Source organism: Lethenteron reissneri, chromosome 69 (assembly GCF_015708825.2).
Source record: "Lethenteron reissneri isolate LAM-NWPU_2019-01 chromosome 69, ASM1570882v1, whole genome shotgun sequence".
Taxonomy (NCBI): domain Eukaryota; kingdom Metazoa; phylum Chordata; class Hyperoartia; order Petromyzontiformes; family Petromyzontidae; genus Lethenteron; species Lethenteron reissneri.
Window position 1 is genome coordinate 8,837,147 of NC_083847.1, and position 20,199 is coordinate 8,857,345.

A 20,199-nucleotide genomic window follows, 5' to 3' on the forward strand; every position below is an offset into this window, starting at 1 on the left:
ATGTTACACATCCCCTAGAGCTACGGCCACCATATGTTTACCGAGGAAGTGTTACATCAGGAGTTCAGCCCCTTCCCCCGATCCCCATTTACCTGTCCGCTCACGCTGGGTGTAGGAGAAACGCGGACCATTTCGAATCATACTCCTGTACTTTCCCCTTAAGTTTACGGCTGAGGTGCTCCATTCTCGCGAGGGTAGTGAATGTATCGTGCCATAGCTTCCATGAAAGGGGTTCATGGTTTTTTTCTCCAATTGACAAGGATGGTCGAGCGTGCTGATGATGTTTTGACACTCCACTGGGTTTCAGACTCCACAGAGTTGAGTCACGGTGGCTTGGAGATGTTAATTACATCATTGGAGTTTGCATCTTCTCCTTGTGGTCGCGTGGATTTGTCTCCGGGTCCTCCGGTTTTCCCCTTTACATTTATAATGCAGCGTTTAGAGTATTTTGCTGCTATACATTTCCACGTGATGATAAACCACTGCGTTGAGCTATCATTTGTGGGCAGGTCGTTACTGAAAAAGATATACACTGTATGTAACTCCGTGGGTCTTACCTGGTCAAATAAAACAATTGTTCGTAATATACAACCAACGCATCGTAGACTGACATTGATATCATCACCAAGAAAAAAATTACAAAGTGGCTTTCTGTACAAAAATGAACGTTGTTGTCCAACCACGTTTCGCTTAGATTTGGTAAATGCGACCATTCCACCATCATTCGACTACTGCGAGATCATTTCACGAATTGGCCTCTAGTACATGTGTAGAGGAGTAAAATGGGGACGTGAAGTCAGGTGTGCCGTTCAGTGCGATGACGTCACGTCTCCTAGGGTACTTAAGGGATACCCCATGACGTAAGCGGGGTCACTGTGGGAACGGGTAAAGTAAACAGGGTGAAGAGGGAACCAGGGGTAGAGAGAGGGATCGAATAGGGAGTCTGGGGAGAAGCCGGTGGTAGCCGTAGAGGTGCTCTCTCTCCGGTCGGTGGAGTCGGCAGAGTCCACGATCCGACACGAGAGAGAGACCGGAGCTAACCGGCAGGGACCCGGACTCAGAGTCGGACCCCTAGCCCCTGAGAGTTGTGTACCCTGTGTAATATTGTAACAGCTTTAATAAACCCTGGCGAAAGCCCTTAACTTACCTCCGTCTACGAGTGCATCCGTCGGAACTACTCAACACATGGTTAAAATACAGTTAAGCCACTTAGCCAATTTTGCTCTTAGATTTTGCTTTGGACGCCCCCTACCGGACTGTGTTCGCAAATTTTACGTCTCTCAACCGCATAAATTTCGATTTAAAGCTTTCGTGACTGCAGGGATTCATCTTCTTGGTTCTTTCGGTAAAGTCACGTAGAAGGGAAATAATAAAATAATAAAATAAAACATAATAAAATACAATTCTCACGACGTTTCGGCCACAACGCAAGCAGCCGTCCTCAGGTGAAGAACAGGTCTGTCGACAGACCTGTTCTTCACCTGAGGACAACCGCATAAATATCGACTGGTGCCCTGTTCGTGCACAAAGTCTTTCTTAACAAGGCGGCAGAATACTTGATGGATGTGTTGACCCCACAGGAAACAAACGTAATCCTAAAAGCTTACTTACTTCCTATTAAATGTCTCTCAGTGCTCGACTAAAAAAAACTAAACTATGTTATTTTATTTTAGCAGGTGAGGCCCACTGTATAGGAAACACGTGATTCTGAATCTGGGGGGAAAACCGAAGGACCCGGAGAAAAATCCTCACGACTACGGGGAGAGAGACACGCAAACTCCAAATATACAGCAAGCGTCAGATTTGGTATCAAACCCACGACCTCTTGTATACGAAGCGAGGTGATTCACATTTTCACGAAAACAAGTTTTGTTAAAAAGGGTGTCTCAGGGTTTCGCCTAAATGTACCAACGCTCATTATGTGGCCGGGTCTTAACCGCATATCTGCTGCCTTTCCGCTTCTCTGTTGTTCCTCCTCGCGTTTCTGGGCCGCTCCAGCCTCCCTCTCTGTCTCTACGAGAGCGAGCGAATACTGGACGGCGCCGAACAAGTTTAAATAGTTATAATACATTTGCTATCACTTGTCTGACAACAGCTTCCTAAGATGCAGTGTGACTCTTTCCGGCGTAGATTAATAGCTTTAAAACAAAGAAAAGTAATCAATTAAAACAACGAGGGTTTTGGTCATGAGATGCGGTTCTTTTTTGACTCAATGTATAGCTCGCAGCATCGCGAGGAACTCCGCCACGTCCACCATACAGATCAATATCAGCCCATGCCCTGCGGTGAGTGTAATGAGGAAGATACTGGTAGGAACCCACTGGTTCCACCAGCCCACAGGGGATTATTGTGTCCGTCCGTCGTGCAGGGAGGGGCTGGGTTGTGAGGGAGGGGCTGTGTGGGGAGGGGCTGGGTGTTGAGGGGAGGATGGGGAGGGGCTGGGTGGGGAAGGTGGGGACGGGCTGGGTGGGGAGGGTGGGGACGGGCAGAAGGGAGTCTAATGGTGATAAATCAGGCCGTTGGGCAGAGGTCGAAAACGAGTTTTGATTCCTTACCCGTACCCGGCCGCACCAGGATCGCAAACGGGTACCCGTACCCGGCCGTACCCGTACGCTACCCGTACCCGACCGGGTATCGGGTAGGGTACGGGTATCTGATTGCGACCTCTGGGATGAAGCCATGTTGCAGGCGCGGGTGGGTTGATTCTAGGAACTTGAATTGTGAGAAGAGACAAGACGTTGGGAAATGAGTGACAAATGGTGACTCACCAGTGACTCACAGCCTATCCGTACCCGTACCCGGCCGCACCAGGGTCGCAAACGGCTACCCGTACCCGGCCGGGTACGGGTAGCCGGGTATCGGGTAGGCTACGGGTATCGGGTACCCGGTTGCGACCTCTGCCGTTGGGTCAACGTAAACCCCGAAGCAGCTCGGGACCAGAGGTACAAATCTCCAGACCCCCAGGAAGCGGGATGGAGGATAACGTCACTCCCCAGGCCCCTCCAGTTTGTTCCAAAAGGGAGGAGTGGCGAGGGGCGGAGTGAGCCAGAGATCAGTATAAACGACGGTCCCCTGAACGGGACCAGGAGTCATCGTTACCTGAAGACTCAAGAGCCACCCTTGAAGACCCGAAGCGAAGAACCCAAAGAGACAGAACCCGAACCCCTGGCTAGGGTCGGGTCAAAGCTTAACCAGCGAAGAAGTTAGAGCGTAACCAGTGTTAGGGCAGGCTAGCCCGGAGGGAATACCTCGCTAGGTATTGGGTGGAAGGGGCCGTACCCCATTTGTGTTATTGTAATGTTGAAATAAACGTGCTGCCTCCAGAAGTGTGAAGTCCTCTCAAGTTTGTACCCAATACGATTATATTGAACGCGCCAGATTTGGCAGGCAAGTCAACAAACTCAGAGGCGCTAAGCTCAGGGCGGCTTGAAAGCCTGGCCCAAGAGATAGAGAGAGGCCTTAAGTTGTTACTTAAAAGTCAGAGATGCATTTGCGTTGCGGATGTGCAAAGGGATGGGGACAGATTCATTTCCGGCCCACATCAGTGGCGACCAGCATCTGGACTGTAAGATAACCTCCGCCACAGCAATTACTACTATTAATACTACCATACTATTACTACGACTACAATACTATTACTACTACTACAATACTATTATTATGCTATTACTTCTGTTTTTATTGTACCAGGTAAGGCCCACTGAGCTGCAATGTAGCTCTTTTTTCAGAAGAGACCCGGCTATCACAAATGACAGCTCAACGAAGTGGCTGATACCATCAGGTGCAAATTTATAGCAGCAGCCGAATACTCCAAACGCATATTGATTCTTAACGGACCCGAAGAACATCCACGCGACCACGGGGAGAGAGAGAGACATATGCAAAATCTATATATATATAAAATCGCAAATCTGTCTGTCTGTGTGTCGCCGGACCATACGGAGTTTCATTGGACGACAGTATTATTGTACCGCGGGGGGGGGGGGGTAACGGCCCCGGTACCCAGCCTCAGCCGGGTGGGCAATTTAGGCGAGGCCGGAGGCTCTGCACGGTACTAGGCCTCGACACCCCACCACACTATAGGCCGTACATATTACTGCACAGCGGCCGAGGAGATCGTGGCTGGGGGGGGGGGGGGGGGGGGGGGCAGGGGTAGCAGCCCATCTGTGTATATATGTAAGGTTATTAAGAAATATATTTTTCACCCGGGCAACGCCGGGTACTTATGCTAGTCCAAATATACAGCAGGCATCAAGGTCGGGATATAACCCCGACCTCCTGTATACCAGACAAGGGAGTTAACATCTCCTAGCACCCCAATTCGCACTGACCAGGATGGTGAAGTATGGTGATACGCCCCAAGCTGTGTGGAGACCTCCATCCAGAAAATGGACCGACAAATAGGTTGTGAGCTATTGTTGTGCGTACAAACCGGAGTGCCTTGAGACAACCCGCACACACGAACGGGTACTACTCACACTGCGTATGAATGGGTATCCATTGTAATTGTTTTCAATTAAACTAATAATACAAGCTATATAAAAGGGAAATTTGTGAATATGTGTGACTGTTCGAAATGTTTAGCTTACTTCCCTAAATGCAACAAACTTGAAATTTGGCAATTGGGTAGTTTCCAGACTGTACACCATCCAAAAAGTATAAAAATAGACCTTTGTATCTTTTTTTTGGGGGGGGAGGGCGCGATGTGACGTCACATCAAAATGCGCAACTTTAAATAAATACAGACAAAACGTTCTACTTAATTAAATCGACTTTTTAATACACGTTTTCTCTTACAACATCAGTGCAGCGCCACATTAAACACGCACTACAATGACAATAGTTTAAAGCGATTTGAAGCATGTTTAATTTTTTTGGGGGGGGCAGAGCTTTGTGACGTCATATTTGAGGGGGGGGGTCTGACTTTTTGTGACGCCGTGTGACGAGGGGGGGGAGGGTCAAAAATCGTCCAAAATCGCGTGACGCCATTTATGCACGGCCCCTAAACAGATATACGTTTTTAGTCGCGATTTAAAGATGTATGTCTCAGAAGTCCCCGATACCTCGAAGGGCAAAAGGAGTCCCGGAGTATGTGTGTGCCGCAATTGCAGAGGCACCGTCACCCCAAGTGTGAAGCCGAGACTGTGGGGGCAGTGAGCAATGCACAATCTGAGGATCTTCTTCATCTTGATGGAATATACGCGGCTGAAGGTCACGAATGTAGGCAGGAGCAAGTCCATTTGAGGCCTATGAATGCCAACAAGAGACTCTGACAATCAACGCGGGTATGAGTGACTAAGACATGAATCATGTGTCCATTGCATTTTACTTGAGGCAACAATTGCAATGGGTGAATAAACTATCGCCTCGCGTGACTGACGATGACCGCTTGGGATGCGACGAAGACTCGGCGACATTGTTTGGAGAGGTCTGCAATGTTAAAGTTCCCCTTTATGCGTTAGTGGTGGGGGATGGGGTGGAGGGGTGGTGGGGGCAGGGGTGGTGGGGGATGGGGGGCGGTGGTGGGGGCAGGGGTGGTGGGGGTGGTAGTGAGGGTGGTGGTTGGGGGAGGGGTGGTGGGGTGGCCTTCAGACCAACCACACTGCAGTACAGTGCAGTGTAAGATTAATTGTATTTTTGCAGAGGAGAGTTCGTATTTGGAACAACAAAAGTGATCTTCTTGTTTCTTTCGGTAAAGTCACGTAGAATGGAAATAATAAAATAATTAAAATAAAACATAATCAAATAATTCTCACGACGTTTCGGCCACAACGCAAGCAGCCGTCCTCAGGTGGAGAACAGGTCTGTCGTGAGAATTATTTAATTATGTTTTATTTTTATTATTTTATTATTTCCATTCTACGTGACTTTACCGAAAGAACCAATAAGATGAATCCCTGCAGTCACGAAAGCTTTAAATCAAAATTTAACAAAGTGATCAATACATTTAACATTAACTCTCTTTTCTTCGCCGTATCTGCTTCAGTGTGATGTTTACTTTCCTTACAAAAAGCAAAGCGCTATTTCGCCTCTTCAAGTAGTCCAACTTCCTTAAAGCGTTTCACTCGTACAGCAGATGGCACCACATTGAGAAACGCCACCTCAGTCGCCACTTCCCTCTACCCCTGTGACTCGTCCATAGACAGAGAGATGGAGATGGAGAAAAGAGGAAGTTATAACCCCATCTGCCTCTCTCCTTGGACAACAATATCGGCAAGCTCACACCACCTCACAGCCCCTCACATCCATATCCAAGAGTGCAAACTGCCCAGCGAACACAGATCGAGAAGCACGCACCAGATGGATCGCGTGGATTGCGTTAAAGTGCCTGAAATCGACGTTTTTATGCATCGCTGAAACTAGGCTCGCGTCTAGAAAAACACAAACTCAATTGGTATGGATAACTTAAATTCCGCAAGACTGAACAGGCCTTCGAAGATGGGCGCTGGTATAGTCTACGTACACCAGCGACAACGCATGTTGAGGATCACCTCAATGCCCTTTGATTGAAGATAACTCTCCTCGGGAACCAACACATCATTATCTATGGAACTCTTTTTTGGCAGTATCAAAAAATCTTAAAATATTAGAATAGGGTTGACTCTTCCTGGCAATAAAATGGGTGTTAAAATGTTAAGATGTTAATGCAGACGTGATGCCTTGCAGAGGTATCTGTTTGGTGTTTGAACATATTAACTCGGCTCCTGTTTTATTGAGAGAAAGGGAAAAAACTATTCTTATTTTTCATCAATACATTCTTGTGTGCTGATACTTGCCATCAAAAAGCTGTGGTTTTGAGTCGCTGCTACTTCTGCTGAATGCTGTTTCTGCCTCACCTGAAGGGGAGTTGATTATCACTGCTGACGTGAACTGGAATGAATCCTCCAACTGAAGCTCTTGCCTTTAGATTTGAATTCAATCTGATGCATCCTAACATAAAAACACAAAACCCTGATCACTCATAAATCCTTTGCGTCCTCGTGTCAAATGCTCCAGAAAAGTTTTTTTAAGTTGGGGACTCATCTTAGTGACCGCTCGATATTTGGAATTTCGACATACAGGAAACTGCTCAAACATCCACGTGAAATTATATTTAAACGCTCTGTGAAATAATTTGACCATCAGGTCTTTCATCCACGACATCGACAGTTCTGACCCACCTCACGTCTGTAAGATTCTCATATTGGACACCACTCGGTATTTCTTCTGATCGCGCCTCCTTTCTATGTTGATAACCATGCCTGCTTTTGAAAAGTTAATATTCAGGGAAAATCAAGCCCCACTGGTTCAACCCATAAATTGCACAACTCATCCACTCCAAACGGGTGTGGACTCTAACTGAACCAAATATTGCATCCTAAGGAAATGCTGCACCAAATTATTCTGGTAGAATAATTGAGTGGAACACAAAGAAAAGTAAAGTGGAGTTTTGTTTCCAAAACAAATATTACTGGATGGCAAAGAACTGCTCATAAAACAAGATATTGGCAATGTATTTAATTCTCATTTTGGATCAATAGGGCATCTCTTTGACAAAAACATCAGAATAAAATGTCTATAAATACACCATCGTTCAAATCACTCACTAACCATGAAATTGTTAGTTGAAGTTATCATCTATACTTGTTTTTTAGTCTCATATCTAAAATGAACGTACTGTATAAATTTGCATCAATTAAAGGCATCATCATCCACGGAAGAAAATTAGTTCCCTGCATTTGCACTTGTGGCTGTGGCAGATCTCATCTATAAACCCCTCACACACATTTCAACCTCTCACTTATCCAAGATATATTTCCACGAGTGAAAATCCGCTCTTATTCGTCCAGAATATAAGAATGGCTCCAAATAAGAGCCTAATAATAATATACCATACTCTTTGGCTCTCTTGGTAAAGTTACGTAGGAAGAAATAATAATAGATCACGACGTTTCGATCGCAACACTAGCAATCGTCATCATAGACCAATTTATATTCTTTCACCAGTTACTATAATATTCCAAAACTCAGAAACTGCCACCTAAAAAGTCACAATCTCCACCAGAATCTGATTTTCTAGAGGATTACTGCAGCACCATAGCAATGGTGGATGTATTCAATGTTCTCTTCAGTCACCTGGATAGAGGCCACGACTGCATGTGCACTATTCCTCAACTTAGATTTGAAGTTTTCGTGACTACTCAACTAACATTTTCAGGCAGTACAATGACATGGTTTAAATGGTACCTCTCAGACCGTTCTTGAAAGTTACCTGCGTCCTTGATTTGAAGCTTTCGTGACTGCAAGGATTCATATTCTTAGGTTTTTTCGGTAAAGTCACGTAGGTAAAACATCAAAATTAATAAAAATAAAATAAAATAAAGATCGTGATCTTTATTTTATTTTCATTAATAAAATAAAGATCGTGATCTTTATAAAGATCGTGATCTTTATTTTATTTTATTTTTTATTAATTTTGATGTTTTACCTACGTGACTTTACCGAAAAAACTTTACCGAAAACACCTAAGAATATTTACCTGCGTCCAATTCTATTCTCATGATAACAATTTTGGACTAAACTTAATTCACTCAAAATTAAATCTCTTTGCTGATTACATTGGCATGCTATTATCGGGATCAATCTGCGAACGAAGTCAAACAAAATCTCCAACGCGACTTCGACTTCATTTAACATCAATTCCCATCACTAAAATTGTTCATAAATCCCTCAAACATGAAGATCATGGTCTTTTTTTTCAAACTAAAAGCCAGTTTCATGCCCTTTACCTATTACAGATATCAGAAACAGAATCATTGCACAAACAGAGTGCTTCAAATACTTGGGTTTACTGAACGAAAACTCACATTCAAACGCAACATTGATCACATCTTAAATACAATAAAATAAAAATATAGGGGTTTTATGCAGAAACAAACACTGTTTTCCCATTCTATTCCACATGCAAATAGTTGAAGCTATCATTTTATTATTGCCACTGTTTGACGACTGTGACGGTGCTTACAGATCAGCTACTAATGAACCACTAAACAGACTAAACCCCATATAACAATAGGTTTCACCCTTTCTGGCAATAAAACAGGTGTTCTGATGTTAAAACACCAAAGATAATCCTTTTTCAAAGAATCCTATCTGCATTAACCACACGTGAACATGCAAACAAAAACATGCCCTTTAATCATGCTGCTCTTGGATTTGCGCTGGATGCACCATGCAGGAACCACCATTGTGACCCCTACTTAAAAGTCAATCTCTTGTCGCTATATGCAAGAAGAAATCTACATTGGGCCATGTTCATCCATAAAATCCGAATTAGAAAATCTGCACTACACTTGGATAATTCACCGATCTCCACTGCCGCTCGTCACTGTCTCTCCCCGTATTGGTTTCCTTAGAGCTCCTAAAGTATCTGATTGGTTCTCCTATACCAGGGGTCGGGAACCCTTTTGACTGGGAGAGCCATAAAAGCCAAATATTTCTCAATATATTTCATTGAGAGCCATATAGTATTTTTTACGTATAATAAATTAAATGTCTTACTTTTAATGCGACTTCTGGTCACGGGATTCGTGACCCGAGAAATTTTATCTTCGAAACTAATTTCTGTTTACTTTAAAATGACACAGTATTATTAAGCAATATCACAAGTATTTTAAAATCAGTTCCAAACTGATTTTATTTTTATTATTATATTATTATTTTTTTCAACTCAAAATTGTCTGGGAGCCATATGCCGTCACCGGAAGAGCCATATATGGCTCGCGAGCCATAGGTTCCCGACCGCTGTCCTATATGCCTACCCTCTTAATCGCCCAGCGGAAAGTGTCTCTGCAGATGGCGTGTAATCCAGCACTGTGGAGGTGAGGTTTGGTAGATCGCATAAATATTAGGAAACTCCCTTCTCGTGGGCATTGAGGGCATTACGGTGGCAAGATGTTAACTACATCGCCTAGTTTACAGGAGGTTGTGGGTTCTATCCCGACCCTGACGCCTGTATATTGTGAGTTTGCGTGTTCTCCATGTGATCGTGTGCATTTTTTTCCGTTTTTTACCGCCACATTTGAGGAATATACATTGAGAGAATTTGGCCGTATTAATTGTCCACGTAATAAGCCACTTCAATGCGCTATCATTTGTGGCCAGGTCGCTTCTGAAAAGAGCTTCATCGCGAAGTGGGCCTTATTGGTAAACATAAAAAGTTCATAGTTCTTGGGTGCTATACCCTGGCTCGCAAGGAGAAGGAAATGCAGCAAATGGACTAATGCTCATCTGTTTACATTTGTATGGGAATAGAGTGCTGCCTCGCTTAAAGCGTGGGGTTTTTTTTATGGATCTACGGTGTCCTCAAACGTGAATAATATGCACACATCGTTAATCGGCTTTAAACATCTTCAAACAAACATCCCGATGTGGCAGGATGCTTCTGAAAAAAGAGTTCCTTGGATAATTAGGTAAATTATTATTGAAATGTATCATCATAATTATCCTCATCCAATCCTCGAAACCCAGTCACAACACACGATGGGTTTGGGTTCAACACGATCGATATTCCAGTTTACAACCTCCTCCTTCACAGTCCTGATCCATCTCACTACCACATTATAACCGAGCCCTGTCTCAGAGCGACTCCCATCCTTCGCCAACGCACAAAGGGGGAAATGTGCAATCATCAATTCCGTGTTTATAGAGCCAGCGTTTGAGGCAGGCAACCACTTGGCAGTGCAGGGAACTTCCCCATGCACGTTCAGTGCCCCGTCTACGAGGCAGCCTGCGCGGGGCTCTGCCAGACCTCGCGGCTCGTGCGGAGAGAGAGAGGCATGGGCTGGGGGTGCCGCTCCACGATCCCCGCCACGGTTCTGGTGCTGCTGCTGCTCCACGCAGCTCACGCTGCAGGTAACGCGCCGGGGGTGGTGCCGCGCCTCTGCTGCCTCCACGCGCCCCCGCCTCCCCGAACAGGGGACCCGGCGTCTCGGTCACTCTGCGCTTCGATTAGACGAGCAGAACTTTCTGGACAACGCTGGGGGGTGAATCAAAATCGGTGGAAAGGAACTGGGATATAGTTGCAGGTTTCATTGAGGTGATAATCAAAGTAGATAATCTACTCCATCCTCTTCTTGGTTCTTTCGGTAAAGTCACGTAGAAGGCAAACAATAAAATAAATAATCAAATAATTCTCACGACGTTTCGGTCACAACGCAAGCAGCCATCCTCAGGTGAAGAACAGGTCTGTCGGAAAGACAGCGTCTGACAGACCTGTTCTTCACCTGAGGACGGCTGCTTGCGTTGTGGCCGAAACGTCGTGAGAATTATTTGATTATGGTTTATTTTTTATTATTTTATTATTTCCCTTCTACGTGACTTTACCGAAAGAACCAAGAAGATGAATCCCTGCAGTCACGAAAGCTTTAAATCGAAACTACTCCATCCTGATAGTGGAAAGTTTTCGACCAGAGAAAAAAAATGACATTACGGAGGAGCCAGTTGTTTGTTACTCAGCGGCATAAATTCAGTGAATGTTCATTAGCATGCTAACACACCTCCGATGCCCGATTGCTACCGTGTTGCGTTGGGGCAACAGCTCGTCCCAGCGCACGTCTTGTCAGGGTCTCAGTGCCCACGCCGTCCCTTGCGAGATCGCGTCGCCTTTCTCGAGGCGCAGGGGGGTCACAGCGACGCATTACGACGTAGGGGGTGGGGGGGGGGGCTGTGCGGGACCCCCCTCCTTTCCCCCGACTCACATTTACAGAAAGAGCTACGGATGTTTCTGTAACCCGTATACAATAATATGTCGGCGTATTACTGTCTATATTATTTAAGTTGAAGACAGTGTCACAGTGACATTGTTAGTAAGAAGGTGTAAAGGTACAATGCTCACTATTAAGTTATCGTGATTCTTGCTTTCATGCGCATGTCAGTATAAAGCAAACAGCCTGCTGTTCAGTAACAGACAGCAGCAGGAGCGCTACGAGATGTTACGCTGTGTGAACTTTTCGGCTTTATAGGTTCGATGATTTCCTCCTAGGTGGTGGTGGATCCGGCAACTTTACACTGCTCTAATGATACGATCATCGGGCTTGGTCCATGGTAGACCACAGGAGATTTCTAATGACTATATTAAAACAAATCTGAACATGTTTGTACTTTCGATTGAAAGTTTTCGTGACTGCAGAGATTCATGTTCTTGGTTCTTTCGGTAAAGTCACGTAGAAGGGAAATAATAAAATAAAAAATATATAAAACAATAAAATGCTCACGACGTTTCGACTGCAACACAATCAATCATCATCAGATGTGTTGCAGTCGAAGCGTCGTGAGAATTGTATTGCTTTATATTTTTATTATTTTATTATTTCCCTTCTACGTGACTTTACCGAAAGAACCAAGAATATGTTTGTACTTGCTTATCTGTTGATTCGGGGCCCCCTTGTGGCCGACTGTGCACCCTATGCGTCGCATAACGCTGTCACATTTATGAAACTCGGTTTAATTTGACGAGGTAAGACCCACTGAGCTAAGTAGCTCTTTCTCAGAAGCGACCTGCCGATCAAAGATGATTGCTCAACAAAGCGGCTTCTCATCACGTGCAAATGTATACAGACGCAAACTCAAAATATATATAGTAGGCGTCCCCAGGGTCGGCATCGCAGCAGATACTCTGAACGCGCAGTGATGTTCATTATGAATGTGGAGAGGAAAACACCGTAGAAAAATCCACACAACCACGGGGAGAAATACATCGCAGACTCCACATTCGCAGCAGGGGTCGGGGTCGAACTCACATTTCGCTGTATACCAAGCGAGTGAGTTAACATCTCCCAGCCTTCACGGCGCCCTGCAAGTTGCTGCGTGTTATTCCAATGGAGTAATTTGTAAGGAACAATGGTGGGTTCGGTCATTAGCGGTTACACTGCGTGTGGCTTTTGTTTAGCTTTGGGAGGAAACTGCAGAGACCCGGAATAAATTCGTAGAGAAGAGGGGGAAGAACATCGACACGCCACACGCGCCACACGCACATCAATTCATTTACCCGCTCACAGATCCCCCGTATAGCCGTAGCAGACTGCTGAGGCAAATTTAACACGTAGGCTTTTGCGACCAAAATTATTCATAATCAACGTTTTTGGCGAATTGCCCGATGATGATGGATGCAATTACCAGCGAAACGTCGTACTACTCAAAAATTGTAAATGTTGTGGTTTCACGCTTCAACACACCGGTGGGCTAAAGCAGTGAACTATTTGTCTTTTGTCAACGTGACACTTTTTTTTGCTGATTGGCCGTGTCGGGTGGTGGAGGGTTACGACACATTTATAAATAACGCGATCTAAACCCCAAAACGTTGATTATGCTGAGGCAAATGTTGGATCTATGAAGGCCGGCACGGCATACGATGGGCTGCGTGGCCACGCCCGGCCGCATTTGTCTCCCTAGTGGCGATGTTTAAACATCTCATCAGGTAGACATTTGAGGCTGAGTCGACCTAGTGCTGGCCGTGAGCGGGAATCGAACTCGGGTAGCCGGGGTTCGTAGTGCAGCGCGCAAACCGCTACACCACCGCTCCCCACTCTAATCCACTCACACTCACTCGCTCACGTTCTCATCCATTCACACTCACTCGCTCACATTCTCATCCACTCACACTCACTCGCTCACATTCTCATACACTCACACTCACTTATACCCTCATATTCACACTCACTCACACCCTCCCCCACTCACACTCTGATTCACTCATCTACTCACACTCACTCACCCTCTCTCCCACTCTCATCTACACACACACACTTGTTTTTGTATCCACTAACACTCTGCAGGACAGGGGGAGACCACACAAAGCCCCACACAGGGAGGCGCCTGACCCCAGGTGCTCCTTGCTGTCAGGTACGAGCGTCATCACTGCCGCCCAAAGGCCGTGTTCACGTATCCCGCAGTGTGGGCAGGCGCGCAGCGACGCATTGCAACGTGGGGGCGGGTGGGGGGCGCTGTGCAGAATCCGACTGTGGGCACCCTCCTTTCTCCCGACACACTTTTGCTGACGTAACTTACGGATGTCTTTTTTTTACCCGTATACAATATTACTACACATAATTTTAGTTGCTGCGCCGTGTATTGGTTTCGAGGAAGACAGTCTCACAGTGACAATATTAATAAGAAGATGTAAAGGTACAATACGCACTATTAAGTCATCGTGATTCTTGCTTTCATGCGCATGTCAGTAAGCAAACAGCCTGCTGTTCAGTAGCAAACAGCAGTAGCGCTACTACATGTTACGCTGTGTATTTTTCATTTGGAAAAATGTTTTTTGTTGGCATTCAATGTCAATTATTGAATTTTAAAAAATGTAATCTGTTGATTCGGGGTCCCCCTCGTGGCCGACTGGACCCCGATGCATCGCATTACGCTGCCACATATCCACCCACCCACAGCTGCGCCCCTGAGTGTGAGTAATGTCAGGTTGCATGAAAGGCATCGTGGGAATGACTGCATCGGCCAACGTTTTAATTACAAGCCTTGGGACACACACAATACACACAACAGAGAAACAACACACACACTGCACATACTACACACATATAACATACACATAACACACACACAAGACACGCACACAAACTAGCATAAAAGTCTTAATTTTAGAACTTTCGTGACTGCAGTAAATGATTATTTGGTTCTTTCGGTTAAGTCACGTCTAAAGATAAAATAATAAATTAAATTAAATAATAGCATACGACGTTTCGATTGCAACACAAGCAATCATCATCAGGTATAATGAAATAGCGACATAAAATCTAACCAGAAAACTATAGACAGACATATTAGCAGACAGATATCACCAAGATACATAGAGGGAGCAACACAGGAACCAGAGAGGGGTGATCATCTCTGTGGGGTGGCCTTAAATAGACAGAGGGGGGAGGAGGCAGAGAGAGGGAGGGGGTTAGAGAAAACATTTGCATATCAATGAGTGGTCCAAAAACAAGGTTCTGCAAGTGCGATGACACGGCAAGCAAGTCTGAAAATCAGAAGGACAAACTAAAATTCAATAACCTAGCAAAATATCGAAATGTAATGTAATACAACACAGAGAGTCGGTCAACACACAATTAACGCATAGCCTGTGTCTTCTCTTTGGAATGTTCACACTTAAATTCTAACTTAGCAATCTTTGAAGTACGTAATCAACCAGGCTATGCGTTAATTGTGTGTTGACCGACTCTCTGTGTTGTATTACATTACATTTCGATATTTTGCTAGGTTATTGAATTTTAGTTTGTCCTTCTGATTTTCAGACTTGCTTGCCGTGTCATCGCACTTGCAGAACCTTGTTTTTGGACCACTCATTGATATGCAAATGTTTTCTCTAACCCCCTCCCTCTCTCTGCCTCCTCCCCCCTCTGTCTATTTAAGGCCACCCCACAGAGATGATCACCCCTCTCTGGTTCCTGTGTTGCTCCCTCTATGTATCTTGGTGATATCTGTCTGCTAATATGTCTGTCTATAGTTTTCTGGTTAGATTTTATGTCGCTATTTCATTATACCTGATGATGATTGCTTGTGTTGTAATCGAAACGTCGTATGCTATTATTTAATTTAATTTATTATTTTATCTTTAGACGTGACTTAACCGAAAGAACCAAATAATTAGCATAAAAGTGTTTGCTTTAATGATGGTTGCGTCATAATGGCGAGTGGTGGGCGGGCACCACCCCAATCCCGCCCCTCCCAGTGACGCCATAACAGACGTCGTCGTTTTGCGCGACACCACGCTGTGCGACACCACGCGGCCAATAAAATTAAGGTTCACACGGCTAGACGACACTGGACATCCAAAAAGAAAAAAAAGCTATTTTTGACAGACGTGCCTTAGATGCCAATGCAGTGAAGCGTGCAACCTGGAGAGACTGAGCAAAACTACTCAGACGGTCGCTCTACGTAAAAATGCACACTTTTTTTGACACATTTCATCAGCCACAAGGCCTTCCATCTGCAAGTATATGATTTCAGCAGCATTGGGTTCAATACAAGCAAAAATCCTGGACTGGTTTTGACATTCAGTGTCTCATCAGCAGCCAGGTTTGCTTGGACCAGTGCAGATGAACTGCCATGTGTTCGTGGGCAAGGAGCCCTCCGTTAGATATGGGTCCTAGTTCAAGCATAAAAGGCATTTAAAGCGCAACACAGAATAATCACAAGCATCGTTGCAGAGAATAAGCAACACAATTACATGTAAACAATAACACGTCTTTACATACCTCATCATCCACAAGACATCCCTCTGGGAGTGCATGCATTCAGAAGCGTTGTCTCTGAAATGATCACAAGACAATCAACATAATGGTCTTTGCTGGAATGCCCAAATAATACCTAGACATACTCTTTGGTTCTTTCGGTAAAGTCACGTAGGTATAAAATAAAATAAATTAAATCACGACGTTTCGGGCACAACACAAGTGTCCGTCATCAGGTGGGACAACCCCAGCAAGAAACAATTGCTGAAGTGGGCAAAAGGGGCTGCTGCAACAAGAGGCCATATAGGCAAGAGAAGGGGGGGAAGAGCCAGGGAGGAAAGACAGGGAGGGTGGAGGTGTGGGGTAGGGGGAGTGGAGGCTACAAGTAAGCAACAAGCACAGCAAAATAAGAGGGCCGGGGTGGGGAGGGGAAGTGGGCGGGGCTGGGAGTGGGAGGGTTAGGAAACTGGAGATGCGGATATGAAGGCAGGCCAAAGGCAGTTATGGGTTTACCTGGTTAATAACATCCTTCCAATGATAATTGGTTCTTTACTCTTCTATCTGGCAACAAAACTGACACCTTTTTACAAGGTGTCATGTTTGCATAGACCGCAATACCTGCAGTCATAAATACAAACAAAAGACATTACTCCGATAATGTGCACTGTCCTTGAAGTTGATTGGTCCACACCCGAGACAGCTTTCCTTTGAGCCTAGTCTCACATGGGTTGGACCAGAAGATGCCAAAAGGCGCACAACTCAAAAGAAAATGCACTATCAGAGTATGAGAGCTCGGGGCAAACATCTACACTATGGGGACCTCATTTGCCAGTAAAAATATGATAATTGGTTCTTTACCCTTCTATCTGGCAACAAAACTGACACCTTTTTACAAGGTGTCATGTTTGCATAGACCGCAATACCTGCAGTCATAAATACAAACAAAAGACATAACTCCGATAATGTGCACTGTCCTTGAAGTTGATTGGTCTACACCCGAGACAGCTTTCCTTTGAGCCTAGTCTCACATGGGTTGGACCAGAAGACGCCAAAAGGCGCACAACTCAAAAGACAATGCACCATCAGAGTATGAGAGCTCGGGGCAAACATCTACACTATGGGGACCTCATTTGCCAGTAAAAATATGATAATTGGTTCTTTACCCTTCTATCTGGCAACAAAACTGACACCTTTTTACAAGGTGTCATGTTTGCATAGACCGCAATACCTGCAGTCATAAATACAAACAAAAGACATAACTCCGATAATGTGCACTGTCCTTGAAGTTGATTGGTCCACACCCGAGACAGCTTTCCTTTGAGCCTAGTCTCACATGGGTTGGACCAGAAGACGCCAAAAGGCGCACAACTCAAAAGACAATGCACCATCAGAGTATGAGAGCTCGGGGCAAACATCTACACTATGGGGACCTCATTTGCCAGTAAAAATATGATAATTGGTTCTTTACCCTTCTATCTGGCAACAAAACTGACACCTTTTTACAAGGTGTCATGTTTGCATAGACCGCAATACCTGCAGTCATAAATACAAACAAAAGACATAACTCCGATAATGTGCACTGTCCTTGAAGTTGATTGGTCCACACCCGAGACAGCTTTCCTTTGAGCCTAGTCTCACATGGGTTGGACCAGAAGACGCCAAGAGGAGCACAACTCAAAAGACAATGCACCATCAGAGTATGAGAGCTCGGGGCAAACATCTACACTATGGGGACCTCATTTGCCAGTAAAAATATGATAATTAGTTTTGTTGCCAGATAGAAGGGTAAAGAATCAATTATCATATTTTTTACTGGCAAATGAGGTCCCCATAGTGTAGATGTTTGCCCCGAGCTCTCATACTCTGATGGTGCATTGTCTTTTGAGTTGTGCGCCTTTTGGCGTCTTCTGGTCCAACCCATGTGAGACTAGGCTCAAAGGAAAGCTGTCTCGGGTGTGGACCAATCAACTTCAAGGACAGTGCACATTATCGGAGTTATGTCTTTTGTTTGTATTTATGACTGCAGGTATTGCGGTCTATGCAAACATGACTCCTTGTAAAAAGGTGTCAGTTTTGTTGCCAGATAGAAGGGTAAAGAACCAATTATCATATTTTTACTGGCAAATGAGGTCCCCATAGTGTAGATTTTTGGCCGGAACTCTCATACTCTGATGGTGCATTGTCTTTTGAGTTGTGCGCCTTTTGGCGTCTTCTGGTCCAACCCATGTGAGACTAGGCTCAAAGGAAGGCTGTCTCGGGTGTGGACCAATCAACTTCAAGGACAGTGCACATTATCGGAGTTATGTCTTTTGTTTGTATTTATGACTGCAGGTATTGTGGTCTATGCAAACATGACACCTTGTAAAAAGGTGTCAGTTTTGTTGCCAGATAGAAGGGTAAAGAACCAATTATCATATTTTTACTGGCAAATGAGGTCCCCATAGTGTAGATGTTTGCCCCGAGCTCTCATACTCTGATGGTGCATTGTCTTTTGAGTTGTGCGCCTTTTGGCGTCTTCTGGTCCAACCCATGTGAGACTAGGCTCAAAGGAAAGCTGTCTCGGGTGTGGACCAATCAACTTCAAGGACAGTGCACATTATCGGAGTTATGTCTTTTGTTTGTATTTATGACTGCAGGTATTGCGGTCTATGCAAACATGACACCTTGTAAAAAGGTGTCAGTTTTGTTGCCAGATAGAAGGGTAAAGAACCAATTATCATATTTTTACTAGAAAATGAGGTCCCCATAGTGTATCCTTCCAATGATTGCTCGATCTGTATCCATCTTCCCGGTTGAAGTTATGTCTATGTTTATATATCTGGATGGCTTCATGAACAAACCTTTGATAGCCAGAAGGTGTGCAGAGTACCTTGGTCTCGGAAAAAACTATATCATGAGAGCCCACAGCATTATAGCAATGGTCAGCCGCGGTGGAGGTATTAGTTCTGCCGTGTTTCAGATCTGCCTTGTGCTCGTGAACATGGTCCGAGACATGATGTTTCGTTTCCGCAATGTAACAATCACCACAGGTGCAACTTAGTTTGTAAACTCCTGGATATTGCATGTCAGGAATGACATCCTTCACGGATGGGATTAGATCATGGATTGTGTACTGTACTGAATCAGACCTGGATCTTGTGTTTTGTTTAAGATTTTGGTATTATTTTTGGTAACGCCAGCTATGTATGGTAATGTGATGGGTTTGATCGGCGTCTCAGGGGGTTGTCTCTCCATGGTTGGAGAAACAGCTTTGCGGATAATGTGGTCCGAATATCCATTCATCTTAAGGGCCTGGTGTACGTGTTCCAGTTCACTGGCTAGGTGGTGTTGGTCAGAAATGCAGTGGGCCCTATGGTGTAATGTTTTGATGAGGGAATTCTTCTGTGCCAGATGGTGGTGGGAATCAGGTTTCAGATATAAATCTGTGTGGGTAGCTTTTCTGTAGACAGTGTATCCCAAAGAGCCATCAGGTCTCTTTTCAAACAAAACATCCAGGAATGGTAGTTTGCCATTCTTCTCCACTTCCATGGTGAATTTTATGGATGGGTGTATGGAAATAATTTTGTTGAGAAATGTGATCAATGCTGGCAGGCCATGTGGCCAATTAACGAAAGTGTCATCCACATATCTCTTCCACAAGGAAGGACGTAGGGTGGATGTTTGGATGACATCTGTTTCAAATTTCTCCATGAAAACATTCGCTATCACTGGTGATAAGGGGGAACCCATGAGGGTACCTTCATTTTGTTTGTAGAAAGTACCATTCCAGGTGAAGTAAGTGTTGATAAGGCAGTACCTAACCAGCATAGGAACAACAGGATTCAGTCCATGGTGGACTAAATCTTCAATGATTGCTAAGGTGTCAGGCACAGGAACCTTGGTGAACAGAGAAACCACATCAAAGTTGACGAGGAAATCATCTGGGGACAGTGAAATGCCCTTTATTAGAGAGACCAAGTGAGCTGAGTTA

General features: G+C 44.8%; 1 protein-coding gene across 1 annotated transcript in view; it reads left to right on the plus strand.

Annotated features, from left to right (window-relative positions):
* The first annotated feature begins 10,452 nt into the window (after positions 1–10,452).
* Positions 10,453–20,199, plus strand: part of PILRB (paired immunoglobin like type 2 receptor beta) — a 39,248-nt gene continuing 29,501 nt past the window's right edge. The window contains exon 1 of the mRNA XM_061579342.1: positions 10,453–10,893. Coding sequence (XP_061435326.1) covers positions 10,737–10,893 — 157 coding nt within the window. The 5' untranslated portion in view covers positions 10,453–10,736. The remainder of the gene's footprint in view (positions 10,894–20,199) is intronic.